Raw genomic sequence first — 17,573 nt, 5'->3', positions numbered from 1 at the left:
CGAGGTAACATCTGGTGGCAGCGCATTCCAACAATATGCAGAAGCAGCTTTGAAGGATGACAGGAATATGGATTTTGAGAATCTGTCCAGATTAAGTTTCTTAGAGTGTCGAGTCGTGTAGTTGTGTATGTCGTGTCTAAATTGGAGTCTGTCGTATAAGTATGTGGGTGTTTTTGTTTGCAGAATTTTGAATATTGTGCAGGCCAGATGAAGTTTTCTGCGTCGTGTCATATTCAGCCAATTAACGTCATTTAAGTAAGGCAGTATGTGATCCCTTCGTTTCAAGCTAAATGCAAAACGTATACATGAATTCTGTACTTTTTGTGCAATTTTAGCATTCTTTTTTGTTAAATTGACACCGTAAACAACGTCACAGTAATCGAAAATTGGAAGAACTAGAGCTTGCATAAGGTGCAATTTAACATCAGTCGAAAGTAAGTGCGATGATTTATAGAGTAATCTAAGTATACCATAAGCTTTTGAACTCTGAGACGTTACGTGGTTTTGCCAGTCAAGTTTCTCATTAAATATCACACCTAAGTTCTTAACAGTTGTGCAGTGTGGGACCCTCTCATCATTAATATTAATTGATAACCCATTTATTTGAATTTTATTTAAGGCAGCGCTAGAACCAATTAATGTAAAGCAGCATTTAGAGGGGTTGATTACAAGACCATTACGTTTACACCATTTATAAATAGCATGAAGGTCACGGTTCAGGAGACCAATTGCTGGTTTTGCATTTTTGGGGTCTACTGGCATCATCAGCTGCGTGTCGTCTGCATAACAATGAGGTACACTGTGTCGTACATTTAGGGGTAGGTCGGCGGTGAAGAGGGAATATAGAAAAGGGCCTAGAATACTTCCTTGCGCAACCCCTGAGGGTATCGTAAGGGGAGTCGATGTAGCTCCTGAGGGAAGCGTCACCGATTGCACTCGCCCAGTAAGGTAAGACTGGAACCATTTTATTGCTCCCGGCGAAAAACCGTAGTAACTCATTTTCGAAAGGAGTAGCCGATGAGATACAAGATTAAACGCCTTGGACAAGTCAAGCAAGACCAAGACTGCAGCCTTACTTTCGTTTAGTGTTTGTAAAATGTCGTCTGTTACTTTCATGAGCGCCGTTGCGGTGCTGTGGGAAGGTCGGAAACCAGACTGTACTGCAGGCAATATTTGATTTTTGGTAACAAAACTTTCTATCTGCTTGTACACTGCTTTCTCGATAACTTTTGATAAGACAGGTAATATACTAATTGGTCGTAAGTCGTTCATGTCGGTCACGTGTCGTTTCTTCGGTAAGGGCAGGATTCTAGCCTCCTTCCATGCAAGGGGAAAGGTGTTCTCATGTAACGATAAATTTATCAAGTGAGTCAGAGGTGAAAGAATGTGTGGAAGAATTAGCTTTATCATTTTTAGGTTTATTCCGTCTGTGCCACAGGAATTGGAACGGATTTTGGACACGAGTTGTGCAATTTCTACTTCTTTGACGGGTCGAAAGAAGAAGGTGTCGCCGTTTTCAGTAAATGTAGTTGTAAGGAAGCGTTCACACTCTTCGAGGATGAGATCGGTTTCTTGGTTAGAGGGACTGGCGCTGTCAATAAAGTGGGTGTTTAACAGATGCGGATCATTTAAAAAGTGTGGGACACTCGGCTCCACCTTTCCGTAAATACCACATTTCTTTATCTCTTTCCACATTAATTTCGAATCATGGACGTTTCTATTGATGTGGAACGAGAGGTAGGCTTTCTTCTCCTGTCTTATAACCGACGTGGTGAAATTCCGCAGTTCTTTATAATAATCCCAATGCGACGGATTGTTCGTCAGTTTATATTTTCTGAGAGCATTATCCCTAAGTTTCATTAATAGTTTGGTATTGTCGGTTACCCACGGTACTTTTTTCTTGGCTATTCGTGCAGTACGTATAGGGGCATGCTTATCAAAAATAGTCTTAATACCATTATTAAGAAAGTTTACTTTTTTGTCAATACTCTCTAAGTGCTTAATATTGTCCCAGTGAAAATGTTTAGCGTCCGTTTCCAAACTCTCCATATCGAACGATGAGTAGTTTCTGTACGAAATTATTTTGAAACGTTTGTCGGGTTTCTCAAGAAGGACCGTGATGTAAGTCAAACAATGGTCTGAATTGCTGATCGGCACCGTTACGTCAGCGGAGTGTACAATGGATGGATCATCTACAATGATGACGTCCACTAATGTTTTAGAGGTTCTTGTGATTCTAGTGGGTTTACGAATGACTTGCGTCATGCCGAAAGTATCTACTATTGACTTGAGGAAAACTGTTTCTGGTTTATTAGGTGATAAATAATCGCTATTCATGTCACCGGCTACAATTAAATTATCCACAGTAGGAAACACGTGCGCAATGTAATCTTCAAGAACTGACAACCTAGTATAGGGGATATTTGGGGGTCTATATGCGGCAATTATGCCAAGTGATTTGTTATTTACTTTCAATGACGCACATAGTATTTCTATGTCCTCGCCGGGAGCAACATTTTCGCAGTCAAGCATCTGGGCAGGAATATCAGCACGACAGTAAACAACAATGCCACCGGCGCGTTTGTGGACTCGATCCTTTCGAAGTACCGTGTAGCCTTCGACGTGGAAACTGGAAGCGTCATCGTTGTCCTTCAGCCAACTTTCTGTGACGATTACTACATCATATTCGCTTTCGAGAACAATGTGTCTGAACTCGTCTATTTTCCCCGAGATGGACCTCATGTTTACTGACGCGATTGTGAGGCACTGGAGGGGAGGGGTTCGGTTGGGAAGTGTCGGGGGCGACGGGCAGCCTGTGAAACCGTTACCTCTTTTCCTAGGGGTCCGAGGGAAGGGGCGAGTTCCAGATGCGCCGTGCGCGGGCAGGTTTACCAACTGCTTAGTTTGAGACATTGTTTACTAGTGAGTGAAGGAACAGAGCAGATACGTATATTAATGATAAGAAACAGCGTACTTACGTTGAGAGAAATCCTTGTGGGTGTCCAACTGAGCAGCTCGAGCATAATTACATATAATGAAAGATGAACACTACACACAACACACACACACACGCACATACACGAATACAAAAGGTTAATTTTCAATGGCTGTTTCTTTAACATGGTTAAAAAGATATGAAAAAGTTTCACATAGAACACTAAAAACACACTCATAGTTTCGTCTTCGGCGACGCTCACATTACGAACGCTTGCACGTGAGGGATTTCAATTCACGCTCAGTTTCTATAAAATGTTTCCCTTCCGGCGTAACTACCACAATCTTTCCATCGATCGTGTAGCACTTGTTGTTGCCGAACGTTGCCTTGGCGTCTTGGAGAAGCCTTTGCCTCTTTGGAGTCAGCGACTCCGTTAGTAGGTATTGGCTCCCCTTGAAGTTCTTCTTCGCTCGCCACAAAGCATCGCGATGTTTATACGAGATGAATTTTATAATCAAAGGTCGATGACCTTGTCTGACGACGTCGGCCGCCGACCTTTTCTTCCTCGGTGCTCCCAGGCGATGGCATCTGCTCACGAAGTCTGAAGAAACTTCAACGCCAAGTTTTGTGGAGAATATCTGTAGAGCAACTTCCGTGGGGACTTCCTCCGGCGTTTCCGGTACTCCATGCAGCAGCAAGCACTCCCTCCGGCTGTATTGTTGCAGCTTATCTAATTCCTCTTCCTGGTGAGTCAATTGGGATTGAATAGTTTCCATGTCTTCCCGGAAGACGACCAGCTCGCCTCTGATGTCCTGCAATTCCCTCCGTAACTCCTCAAGTCCAGAAGGGGCATCGGCCACCCTTGCCCCGGGATCCAACTGCGCCTCGCTGCAAAGAGCCGCTTCCACCTTGTCCTCCACGGTCTTGAGTTTCGCCTCCAGCGCGCTGAATCGTTGGCCGAGGTTCTTGTTCGCCATGGCTCTTGTGGTAGCACTGTCTCCGCGTCGCTATTCACTCACAAGCACGAAAATTGAGAACTGAGAACTTTTTTGTAAAAAGTGGAATTTTAGTACGTTGTGGGATATGGAGCGAAATCTATAGTACTACAAGCCACGGGTTGACTACTTATACGTGCCGTAAGAACATTTGGTGGCGTGATAATGCTCTATGTTAATAAAAAGCGAACGTTATTTTCGGAGCCGACTTTACACGCGTCTAGTACTATCCGCCATTCCTCCTTAGGAGCCTATATTGCGAGTGTCCACTCATCAATTTCATCATGTCATCACTCATCTCCATCTTTGCAAATTAGCCAAAAGTGGCACAAAAAGCGAAGTAAAATAAAGCAAATCAATCAATCAATTCTGGAACATCACAACAAAAAACTATGTTTTTATGCTTGTAACAACCATAGACTCCTATACATCGTCATAAATACTCCACTGTTTACTGTTATAACTTTCAGTCATTAATTAGTGTACTTTTATGAAGTAAGAAAAAATATTTGCGAAATAGCTTTTTTTCCTCAGCTAGCGGAAAAATATCGGAAAGCTAAAAGTGTTGAAAGAGTATATACGGTATTTTCCATTTTTTAAAATGAAATTTCCTTATCTTTTTCTCTAGGTATGTAATGGTGTGAATGACTGTAAGGACAATAAGACATCTGATGAAACCCACGACAGGTGCCCCAGAAACACCACATGTCCAGCCAATCACCTCAAATGCGAGAAGACTAACATATGTGTGGAACCATACTGGTTGTGTGATGGCGACAACGACTGTGGTGATAACAGTGATGAAGACGAATTACACTGTGCTCAAAGAACTTGCCCACAGAACAGTTTCAGGTAAGAAGATAACACTGAAAACTATCATTTTTTTTGTTGTTGTTGTTTTTGGGTACAGAAAAATCTAATGCTCTTTCTTACTGATTTACGGTGCAGTGAGTGCTGTTGTTCCATTTCCAGGTTTAGCAGCGGCTACATGTCAAAATTAACATTGAGCACATTATTTTCAGATGTCCAAATCATCGATGCATTCCGGCAACATGGTACTGCGATGGAGACGACGATTGTGGCGATTCAGCTGACGAACCTCCAGAATACTGTAAATCAGAAGGAAGAACGTGCTTCGGTGATCTCTTTACTTGCGACAATGGCAACTGCATTCCTCGAATTTACATATGTGATGGTGATAACGACTGTCTGGACAATTCTGATGAAGATGACCGGCATCAATGCAGTATGTAGAAATGCTTTTTAAATGTAGTAGTCGTATATATTGTAGATCCAAGATTTGACAAATGAAAGACACAATTTCTAAAGTATTATTTTCTTATATATTTGGAGAAGAAAATGGTAATTTACCTTTTCTTCCATTGTAAGTGGCATAGTCGCCAACTTTATTGGGGAGCAAAGGGGGAAATGTGCCCTTTGTCCACTGGTTCGTCCCCTAACCACCCCAGCAAGAAAGTAAGAACTAGATAAATAAATGGTAATTGTAGCGCAAATGTGCAATTTTTGTATTGTATTTAGATATATACTAAGTGTGAGGCTTTTCTGACACTGTGATGGTTAGGCATTTTCTATCCCATCCCCACACACACACAAATTCACATGAAGTTGGTGCTACTGATAAATTATGCAAGACCGTGAAGCTTGTAAGTAGCCAGTCTAAAGCACTACAGTTAGACTGATAATGTTGTAGGGGTTGCTGATTTTATTTTTTCTGGCTAATTGCAACAATGAGGGTGAGTGATGATTATGTGAAATTGATGAAAGGACACTCATAAGGACCACGAATGCCCAGGGCAGGACCCTAACCTAGAAACATTAGTGGCAAGAGCACAACAGCTGGCTGTTGAATTTTAAATATCTGCGATTGAGGCACATATTTTTGGTAAATAAGAAAGCAAATTTTGGTACAAAAACAGAGTCTATTTCGGGTTCAAAAGCGGTAAGTAAAATAAAATTTCGATGTTATAGTGGTGAATAATCACATCAAAAGTGCTATATAAAATGACATTTTGGTTTTAAAATTGTGAACATAATCCTAAATTTGATTTAAAAACTGCACTTATTACACAAAATAAACTTACCCCTTCAAATAGCATATTTATGTAGTTACCAGAATGTTACGTTTATTCCTGTGTAAAGCAGTCCATTTTTGCTTCTCATATATTTATAGAAGAATTAATCAATTTTCCGTGAATTGCATAACTCACAGGATACTTCAGACTTCAGAAAGTGTCACATCGGTATATTAACGGTAAATTTTGTGTTTAAGAGTATATTTCACATTTTGCAGTTCATTTCGCATTATTTCGTGACAAAACAGGGTAGAAAAATGCACCTCACACCTTTCAGAAACATGAAGAATGAACATTACAGCATGTTATTTCATATTTCGTGTTTTCGTCAAGCCTCTAAAGATTGTCTTTCTTTCATGTATATGCTGCTATTATATGGAATGTAATAAGTAGTTGAGACTTGGTAATTCAAGAAATCATATTTATTTTATTCAGTTATATCTGAAATTTTGATAATTACACAGTATTGAAATGAAATAATTGGAGTGATTATTATATTACAAAGAAAGTTTTCATTGATCAACATAGTCATTTGTTTTTAGCAATATGTAGGAATAAAGTACAAAAAATAAATTTGAGAATAAGAATGATGAAAATGTAGAAGCATGTCGTGATATTTCAATTTAGGAAAAAGTATATGTTTAAACTGTAACTTCATCTTCTTACCTGGGCTACAATCAGGATGAACAAAACTCCGGGATGATAGGCAAACTTTCTATGGAACACTTGGTGTTGAAGTTCATGGATATGTAGAGTTAAGCAATGCATAGTGTTGGAGAGAGAGAGAGAGAGTATTTAAAGATGTGTTTAATTTTTATTATTATTATTATTGCAAGTGATTGTATACTCCCATTCAGATAAAGTGGCATATTCTTCAACTTCACTTTATGTGAACACAAGTGTACATGAAAATATACCTTCCCCTTTTATATCTTGATGAAAAAGCTGCAATTTTCCCAAATAGTGGATATCTTTCAAGTTTTTTTTTTATATTTAATCTTGTGTCATGTGGCTTTTGGTGTTGTTTTTTTATTCATATTCTTACATTTCAAGCAGTAAATGTATCTTTGTTATTTCTTCTTCTGCAGATGACAGAAAGTGTGACGAAGAGACAGAGTTCACATGTGCAGAGAACAAGCGATGGAACAGAGCACAGTGTATACCGAAGAAGTGGCTTTGCGATGGAGATCCTGATTGTGTTGACGGAGCAGATGAAAACACGACATTGCATAATTGTCCAAGTCCAGAACCATGTGCAGAAGATCAGTTTACTTGTGGAAATGGCCGATGTATTAATAAGGTATGGTTGCATTACTTCCCTTTAAGGGAAAAATTGCAAAAACAAAACAATATTGAATTTTGTGATATAATATCAAATGTAAGGATTCAGTGTGGATGGCATCTTTGACCCTATTAATGGCCTGTAACCATTATTTGTTACACGTCTCATGAATGTACTGCATTGAGTTATGAGGTTAAATGATTGAAAGGTCATTCTAGTATTCTTAGTAAGATTTTCTAATTTTGATAGGCAGCTTTATATACAATTAGATTTCAAATCTTAAGTATTTACATGTACATTTCATTAAATATAAAATCAATGGTTAGTAAGGGGAAGAAAATTTTAACATGTACACGAGCATACACACCATGAAGGGACATGAAATATGACAGTAGGGCTTCACATATTCCCAATATTGACCACAACATGTTGAGTGAGTAGTTACTTGCCAAGTTTTTTTTTCAAGTATTTCTATGTAGATTATATACAGAAGATGCCTTGAGTCTTTTCTGCCTGTGATGTGAAAACGGCAACTTGGCTGGTAACGTGAGAACACTTGTTCAAATCACACTTTCAGGATAGCTACAATTCTTACTTGTTCTTAAATTCCACATAAAGTTGGAGTTATCACTTTGAAGGAGAATTACTTTCAAGATTAAAAAGCATATTACTTAACTTGTTCTTTACTCATGATTTGGAGCACTGAATGTCTTAAATCTTCACATAACTGGAAGAAACGTCAACTAGGAAGGTGGTTGGTTAGCAGCAACCTTCTGGTCAAGCGTAAAAATCCAATGATTAGTGGTTGACTCCTCTTGTCGGTTCTTGGGTGGGGGGGGGGGCTAAAGAAAACCTCCATAGTTCTTGGGTCAGCTTATTGTGTATACCCTGTTAGCCCAGGCATGGTCAGTAAGATACAAGGAATGTAGTAAACATGAGAATTCGGCACTTCCCAAGATGTTGTGGCGAAAACATGCTCATTCTCCAATCACATGACAGAATGCTCAACCTCTTTCCTCATTGGTACTCCATATAGTCCACCTTTCTTTCAGAGAAAGACTTGCTAGAGGTGCCAAAACACTGGCAAAACCAAAGATAAATCACAGTTAACTTGCATTTTAATTGTACAGTAATAAATTATTACTGTGGCAAGGTAGATGGCAATTTATATTTGCGAAAAGCTTATGAACAGTAGGCAATTCAATCTTCTCGTAACTCTTCAAAAATATGCATATAGTTAGGGCTAACGTGACACCACTTTGACCTGGTGCTGATACTCTGACTCACTCTCACCAATATTAAAGATTGTAACAAAAAGTTATTCAAAATATTGAATAATATGTAGAGATTCCACTGTAAATCAGCTCATAGTTTGGTTTTAAAATATGAAATCATAAAATCAAATTATACAAAATCAAATTTTGTATAATTTCTAGAATAATTAGACCCACAAAAGTGCTGTGTGGTGTTTTTGCAGACCCTGCGTAACACTGAAACTCCATAAAAGATATTGACCAGTATCAGTGAGTAAATCACAACTATTAGTTTACATTACTAATACACCGGTATTAGTATTGGCTCAGTACTACATAAGATAAATAGAGGAATATAAGTTTATAGCTCTGAAAAATACAATATTATTGTCAGGCCTCCAAAAAAATTGAGTAAGGTCACTCGTTATCATGTGGTTAGACTAATTGCAATGTTAAGTAACAAAACATGTTGTCTACCCTTTACACACCTATATTTTCTATCATTAGGGTTGGCTGTGTGACCATGATAATGACTGCGGTGACGGAACAGATGAAGGAAAGTTCTGCAATACCCAGTACAAAACGTGTAGCCCGAATGAATTCAGCTGCCAGAACTTCAAGTGCATAAGGAACACCTACAAGTGTGATGGTGAAGATGATTGTGGGGACGGATCGGATGAAGTCGGGTGTAGTAAGTATTAGTATTATACCATGAAGTTACTTTTTTCTTTTTAAATTCTTAGAAACTTTAAAAGAAATGGGATTTTTACATTTTTTGATTGACTGTAAGTTGCAAGCAGATGTTGCAGATCTGTAAATGCTGGAACATTTTTGTTTTTTGTTAATTGTGTTGCAAGCAGATGTTGCAGATCTGTAAAGCATGGAACATTTTTTTTGTTGTTAAATGGAAGTTGCAAGCAGATGTTGCACATCCATAAAGCATGGAACCAGTGGGAGAACTGATAAACAGCACATTTCCTTAATGCAAAAACATTCTCCAGCCTTAACATAACTTCCTCAAGGTTAAACCTTGAGAGGATCCAGAGTAGCCAGTGCAGTAATTATCCTTTCCCAGAGGTGATCTACATCTGAGATTTTCACAGCATAATCCCTCCATTTTCAAAATTCCAGACATGGCATCCTATTCTTCCCCACGAAGAAGAATTATCTCCACTCAGTCATCTATCATCGGTTTCATAGCTCACTTGTAATGAGAAAATCATACCAGAAGTGGTTCCAGACTTTATGAGCACCCTGTATATTCTTTCAGTATGATAAACGTAGAGAAAAATCTTACAATTATATTACTAAATCAAATAGAATTACCTATTTCTATTAATATATAATCACAAGCGAAATATACAAGAAACTTGAAGAATTGTATATCTTTTTTAAACATATTAACATGAATATTAATAATGTAACAATAAAGATTGGTATTAACAAAAAAAAAAAGAATGTAAAACAAGCATTGTAACAAAGAGCACCTAATGGCTGAAGAGAAGGCAAGGAAGTAACTTTACAGGTTTCTTAGTTCTGCATATTTCATATTTTTCTTATACAGGGTGGCCATAAGTTAACGAACATTATCTGGTTGCCTTTTTTGGGGCCACCCTGTATTTTCCTTTACATCATTGTTTAATAAATTCAAATTATTTTGAACTGGTATGCAGTAACGAAGATTTAATGCTTATTTGAGGGCATGCTACAGCATTACAGAGAGCTCTAGATATTTCTTTTAAAATACCAGAGATTTGTTTGGGAAAATGAGGCACAATTTGGTCAGGACTCCTATCAATATTTTAGTGTTATTCATCAATAGAAAAACTTGCTCTGAAACCAATTCTCTTCAGCACTTGCCCTGGTTCTTTCCACCTTCATCGTCATTCATCCATTCTGTCACAATTGCTAATTTAGCAATAGAAATGTTCATTATAAAATAATCAAAAAATTGCTACAATTAGTAATGGACAGATATGAAATTTTCACCAATACTAATTAACATCCGATATAAAATTTTCCAATTCCGTTAACTGATTTTCTATTGGTTCAATATAACATTGCAAATGTTCCTTGAAGAACATGAATGGTTCATTAACCTCTCTTAATTAATGTAAGTAATGGTGCAGTGGGTTTTGCTTTCAAATAGAAACTGGGTATTTAGATATTAACGTTATAGAACTAACTTCTCTAGCCTTTTTAAAGCCAAAGGTTTATGGCTGCAGCAACACAAGCCTTCCATCCGTCCATTTGCTGGGCAAGATCAATCCAGTCTTTTCCATCCTTACTTATTTCCTTTAGGTCCATCTCAACGTTATCCCTCGATTTTCATATTGGTCTTCCTGCATGTCTCTTACCATCAGGTTTCCCAACAAGCATCCCATAAACTCTTCTTTCCTCTACACTTCTGATAGCCATGTGAGGTTGTGTTGTTGTATGTGTAGCTTAAAAAAGTTCTGAGAAACCAGAACGAAACGTCACAGAGAAAATCAAATAAAAACCACTAAAAATAACTGTGTTAGATTATTTTGCATGTACAAAATGTGGTTATGCAAACCTTCAAGAACAACATTAATGCCCAGTTAAGTCTTCTAATAACATCTGGGTATATGAAATAAAACCTTTATAAATATGGAGAAACTAGTACTCACGTTATCCACGAAACTGTTTTTTTTCTTTTTTCTTCTTTTTCTTTTTAACTTTTTAACTGTACGGGTGCAGACATACAGTTAACAACAGTGCACCTAGCTGCGGCCGGTGCAAGATGCATGCCAAGCAACAGCACAGTGAGTTCCAACGAAGATGGTGGCAGTGGCCACTGAAATTTATAGAACAAAGAAGGAAAAACAGTTTCAATAGGAATATTGCCTATAGCCCAACTGATAAGTTTATCTTGTACATATTGCAAAGGGAGTTCACGCATGTTTTTTTCTTCTTTTAGAAAAAGAAGTATCGACATGTGCTCCAAACCAGTTCAGATGCAATAATGGGGAATGCATTGCATCAACATCAGTATGCAACAAAGTCTCTGACTGCTCAGATGACAGCGATGAACCAGCCCATTGCAATGTCAATGAATGTGCCAAGGTGGAAGTTCACCAGTGTGGCCATAAGTGTGTTGACACGCCCACAGGATTCCACTGCGAGTGTAATGAAGGTTACAAGTAAGTAGTCTCCAATGTCAGATGGAACATCTGTTTTATATTTAAATATAATTTTTTTGACAGTAAATAAAAATTTTGTACTTTGTAGAAATTAAGCAAAAAAATGCAGGCTCGGCCAGGACTCAAAACCAAGTCTATAGCAAAGCATGCTATTATTCTACCAACTGAGCTTAAATTTCTATAAAGTACACCTATGTGTGCCTAATAGGTCAAATTTTGTAGTTTATACAGGGTGTCTCAAAAGTAATAGCACAAACTGACACAGGTGAAAGTACATGATAATAGAAGCAAAAAAGTCTCAGTAAACATGGGTCTGCAAACGAGCAGTTTTCGAGATAATCGCGAATGTGTGGTTACAAGCCGCCACTGACTTCATTGTTTGTAAACATCGTCCTAGTTGGTAAAATGCTAATAATGTGTGCAAATGTGTGGGTACAAGCAGTCATTGATTGCATTTTGTAAACACCGAGTGCTTACTCCTTGCGCTGTCCGAGGTTTGCTCTTTGTTTACAAAACAGAAGATTTCCGAGAGGTGCGTTGTAATCAAACAGGATGGATACAATCAGTACACAGTCTAATCGTACTGTGGGGGTCACTTTTCTTACTGTATTATTAGCATTTTACCAACTAGGATGACAATGAAGTCAGTGGCAGCTTGTAATCACACATTCGCAATTATCTCGAAAACGGCTCGTTTGCAGACCCATGTTTACTGATACTTTTTTGCTTCTATTATCATGTACTTTCACCTGTGTCAGTTTGCGCTATTACTTATGAGACACCCTGTATATAGCATTTTATTTGTCATATTCACAAGAACAGAATTTCAGAAATGAAGAGCATTTGTAGACAGCAACAAATATAGAAATATCAGCATGTTAATATTATTGACAATTTTCCCTATAAATCCATGTCATTCCAGCGTATAACCACTGTCAAATAATGGATTCCATCAGTAATATGGAAAGAATTCTGTGTTGCTTCTTGGTATTCCCACTCAAATTAATATAACAGTACATTCTTAAATGAATGGGTGATTTTTCCCATGTAACACATTCTTTTCATTCATGTGACACAATAGTGCAAGTTAATAATATCTTTCACATCAGTTCCACACATTAACATGGAATCACATGTTACTTTGGAGATAATGAAGGAATCATTTGTATGTTTTATACAGTTTAGAAGTAACAAATACAGTATTGTGAGTAATGGTAACTGCAACTAATTACTTTTTGAAATTAGTAACTATAACTTTGTTACTTTTTGAAGTTATCTGCAATGATAGTAAGAGTTATTTTTATTTACATTTTCACATGGAAGGTCATATTTTTTGCAATATTTAGACCCAAATGTTCATCTGAATATGGGCCAGTTCATGATTATTTTATTAACATTGCGAGATAATTGTTCTACTTTTATGCTCAAAATCACGCTGTACACTATATAGCCAAAAGTCACCAGACACCCAAGTGAACTTGGCGGTATTGTCATGGTCTGTGGCTGTTTTTCCTGGTTTTGGCTCAGGCCATTAGTTTTGGGCAATGGCAACATGAACAGTGGTGTTTATCAGGACATTTTAGACAATAGCATGCTGCCCACACTGTGGCAAGAGTTTGGAATGGGCCCTTTTCTCTATCAGCAAGATAATGCCCCTGTCCATAAGGCAGGGTCCATTGCGTGGTTTGAGGACAATCAGGTGGATGTGGTTAGTTGGCCTACTCAAAGTCCCAACTGGAACCCTATAGAACATCTTTGGGATGAACTGGAGGTCGGTTGCATGCCAGACCCATTCGACTAAAAACCACCCATGAACTATTCACGAGGCTACAGGACTAATGGGAAAATATTCCACCAGAACTTAGTGGAAAGCCTGCCCCGAAGAGTAAGTGCTGTAATAATAACGAGTCTCCGACATCTTATTATAGGCCTTGCGCCACAACTTGAGCTCTGAGGAGAAAGTATTCGAGTTGACCGCGGAGGCAGTGACAAACTTCATAATGAGTTGAGGACTAAACGTGGTAAACGTTGTAAGTGCCAAAAGTGAAAGTGTTGGGAAATCGCATCGTTCAGCACATCTGCCGGTAAAAACGTTCACACTAGTGACCTCTTTACATGCCCTTTGAACTACTTAGAGGGCTACCAGCCACTTTTCACGTTTACCACATTATAAAGCGTGGCACAGTTCACAGTTTAACATGGAAAACGGTGTTTGAATTATTGTGGCATTTACAGCGTTTACCAATTTTAGTCTTCAGTTCTCCGCCCTTCCAAAGCAGTGTTTGCAACCGCACTGATTTCTTGCTATTCCCAATAAATGTTACCAGAATGCCTGATAACCAGGAGCATTTCTTAAAGCTGTATACATAGAGTATGTTGTTTTAATTGACAAAAACAATGTATCGACTTTCTAATCTTACAGCCACGGTTGCTCTTCCCCCATTTCCTTCCCTCTCCCTTTCATAACAACTGAAGTCATTAGGTTAAAATGTCCATCCACCCCCTCTTGACATCTCAATACGTTATGGTATTCTTGATATATTTTTCACTATGGCCCCCAAATTTTTTTACTTCCGGAAGTCCACAGGAAACTGCGCTACATCAATAGTTGCCATTAGAAGTTTCCTACTTTTTCCACTTGGTGGTAGAAGCCCTGCAACGTCTTTGTCACATTGCACCGTATGATGTTTGTTTATGTAGGTTTCGTCTAAATAGTACACGACTCTTTCAGTGTTTCGGCAGTCATTAATATCTCTCAAGAAATCCACATGCAATACAACAATACCTGGTTTTTCGATCAAAACCTTCCTATTGGATACAGTTCTTTTCTAACGAAAACAAATATAACGTAAACATTTCTTTAATGTGGTCCCAGATCGAAAATTGATTTTTTTCTCGCAACCTCTTTAAAAAGGTGTAGGTACAGTATTGTCTACAACATATTAATCTCTTGCAAGCCTTATAATAGCCTCTTTATCGAAATTGTCTATTATAGTTTTTCTTGCACATTTTCTAAATTTCTCAGGAGTTGAAAACGTTTCCCTGATTTCACGAAATGCCATTTCAATCATTTTAAGAGTAGCCGTGAGCAGCTCTCTCTTGGGTTTGCCTCAATGGCATCGTTGGTTTTTATTATTTTATTATATTGATGAAGGGGCACTTACAAAAAATACCATCCACAGGCCGGGATTCGAACCTAAGACTCCTGACATCGTAGCATGCTGTGATAACCTCTCCGCCATGGAGGTCAGCGGGTATCTTTGGAAACAGGGTTTCTTGCCTGGTTCGCAATTATGCAAAAATACATCTAAACTGAGTGACCAGATATTATTTACAACTGTAGGTTGCAACATTGGAATTTTGCTGCACTAGCCTGCCTTTTTCTTGACAAAACCCACATGCCCCCCTCCCCCCTATATTTTCTACTTTTCCCAGAGCTGAAGTTGTTGTGCAAGACCTATAGTTACCTGGCTGATGTCTTTGGAATGAACAGCACTGAGTGTCGGGTGACTTGCCTATGTACTGTATGTGCCGTAACAGTATTTATTTTATAACACCTAGAACACAGTAGTATATAATCTCTGGCAAACTTCTGGACATGCCAGAGCTTCTTGGTTCAACTGTAATTATCAAAATTATGGTTTACTAAAGAAACAGAATGTTAGTATTCATGTTTCAAGTATAGGAGGTTACCTTAAATTCTATTACCTGTATATTTTTTATATTGAAAAGTATAAGATTATTTGAAGGGCTCTGGTGTAAAACATGGTAAGTGACATCTTGGTCATTTTTGAGTTACAAAATAAAATGTGCCATGCTTCAATTTTTGAGTGAAATTGCCGTCATACAATTTCCATTGGACTCAGTGAAGCCTTCTGAAATTGGTAAACAATTTATCAACAGTATAGCTTCTAATAACTTTTTTTCTAAATGAACTCAGAAGTGACCAAAATGTCACTTCCCATGTTTTACACCAGAGCCCTTCAATTTTAACTTAATGACAATTATTGTTCCTTTTTTTGGAATTGTAGCTTTCCTGGCGACGTTGTTTGAACAAGTGTTCTTGGGTTACCGGCCAAGTTAAATCGGTGTTAGCTTCCAACATTTTGAGCACATACTCTCATCATTCCCTGATGTATGATCTTGAAATGTTAGGGGCTAACATAGATTTCACCTGGTTAGTAATCCAAAAAAAACTTGTTCATTAATATATATATATTTTTTTTATCTTGGCAATGAAAAAAGAACAGCCTGAATGAAATTCATGCATGAAACATTCTATATGTCTTCTTGAAAATAAAATAATTGTAAAAACAATAACTAAGTTACTTCCTGAAATCAGCAACTGTAGCTCTGTTAGTTTAAGAAAAAGTAACACTGGTTTTATGGTAGTATGTTACATTATTCCTGCAGAACAAAATTTCTCAGTCTGACTTTGAAACAGTTGTCGTTTACAGTGGAACCCCGATTTATCATTCCTGAATTTTACATTTTCTCGCATTATACATTCAAACTTGATGGTCCCAACATAGCAAAATGTTATATAAGATTTTCCTCGATTTTACGTTTTCTCTGATTTTAAGTCTTTTTCAGCATGGTCTCCTGAAAAACGTAAAATCGAGGTTCTACTGTATTGTAAATTTTCCATACTGATATTGAAGATCATTTCTCTATTTTTCAGACTCTTGGCTGATGGAAAAGCTTGCACAGACATTGACGAGTGTAATGAACAGCCTGGAGTATGTTCCCAATATTGCTCAAACACTCCCGGATCATACTACTGCAAGTGTAATGAAACTTACTACGAACGTGCCACTGACGAACACACATGCAAGCGAAAGGACAGTATCACCCCCTGGTTGTTGTTCACAAACAAATACTACATTCGAAACATGTCAATAGACGCCTCGCATTACTCTCTGATGCACCAAGACTTGATAAATGTGGTTGCTCTGGACTTCGACTTGAAGGAGCAACGCATGTACTTCTGTGATGTAAGTGCCAAAACTATCTTCCGTTCGTTCGTGAACGGGAGTGGTGAAAAAGAATCTGTGATACGACACGACAGCCACGGGCTAGAGGGCATAGCAATCGACTGGGTCGGCAGGAAGCTATACTGGCTCGACAGACACAGCAAGCATCTCGACGTTTCCGAACTCAACGGTACGAATAGGAAGACGCTGAAGGCCGGAATTGCCGATCCGAGAGCAATAGCCGTTCATCCACGAATCGGGTTCCTCTACTTCACCAGCTGGCATCTGCAGGCTTTCATCGGAAGGTTGGGTATGGATGGATCGAATTTTAGCCGAATATTAACTTGGGAGAATGACATTGCATGGCCGAATGCTCTCACGATCGACTACTTCACTGACCGCATCTTCTTCGCCGACGCTCACTTGGACTATATCGCATTCACCGATCTGGACGGAAAGAACAGACATATTATTCTCTCCGGATCCAAGGTTCCGCACGTGTTTGCCGTTTCTGTATTTGATGACTACATTTATTGGACCGATTGGAACCAGAAAGCTATAAGCAAAGCGAATAAATTTACTGGAAAAGATATGGCTGTGATACGCAACACTACGCACCGGCCATACGACATTCATGTGTACCATCCCTTGAGGCAGCTGCCGTTCCCAAATCCATGTGGAGAAAATAACGGAGGGTGTTCACATCTATGTTTAATTTCGCCCGGAAATGGTCAAGTTACATTTAAGTGTGCTTGTCCTAATCAGTTCTACCTCTCCAATGACAACAAGACGTGTATAGCAAATTGTACCACAGGGCAACACAGATGTGAAGGCAAGGATGAGAAGTGTATTCCATGGTTCTGGAAGTAAGTGTTGTT

The 17,573-nt window shown here is 38.4% G+C and overlaps 1 protein-coding gene across 1 annotated transcript in view; it reads left to right on the top strand.

Annotated features, from left to right (window-relative positions):
• Positions 1-17,573, top strand: part of mgl (low-density lipoprotein receptor-related protein megalin) — a 262,815-nt gene that overhangs the window by 203,951 nt on the left and 41,291 nt on the right. Inside the window, exons 35-40 of the mRNA XM_083143948.1 lie at positions 4,559-4,782; positions 4,953-5,176; positions 7,112-7,323; positions 9,066-9,249; positions 11,500-11,722; positions 16,404-17,561. Coding sequence (XP_083000074.1) covers positions 4,559-4,782; positions 4,953-5,176; positions 7,112-7,323; positions 9,066-9,249; positions 11,500-11,722; positions 16,404-17,561 — 2,225 coding nt within the window. The remainder of the gene's footprint in view (positions 1-4,558; positions 4,783-4,952; positions 5,177-7,111; positions 7,324-9,065; positions 9,250-11,499; positions 11,723-16,403; positions 17,562-17,573) is intronic.

The sequence above is a fragment of the Lepisma saccharinum genome, chromosome 22 (assembly GCF_977018435.1).
Source record: "Lepisma saccharinum chromosome 22, izLepSacc3.1, whole genome shotgun sequence".
Lineage (NCBI taxonomy): Eukaryota > Metazoa > Arthropoda > Insecta > Zygentoma > Lepismatidae > Lepisma > Lepisma saccharinum.
This window is presented reverse-complemented; position numbering and strand designations above follow the sequence as displayed.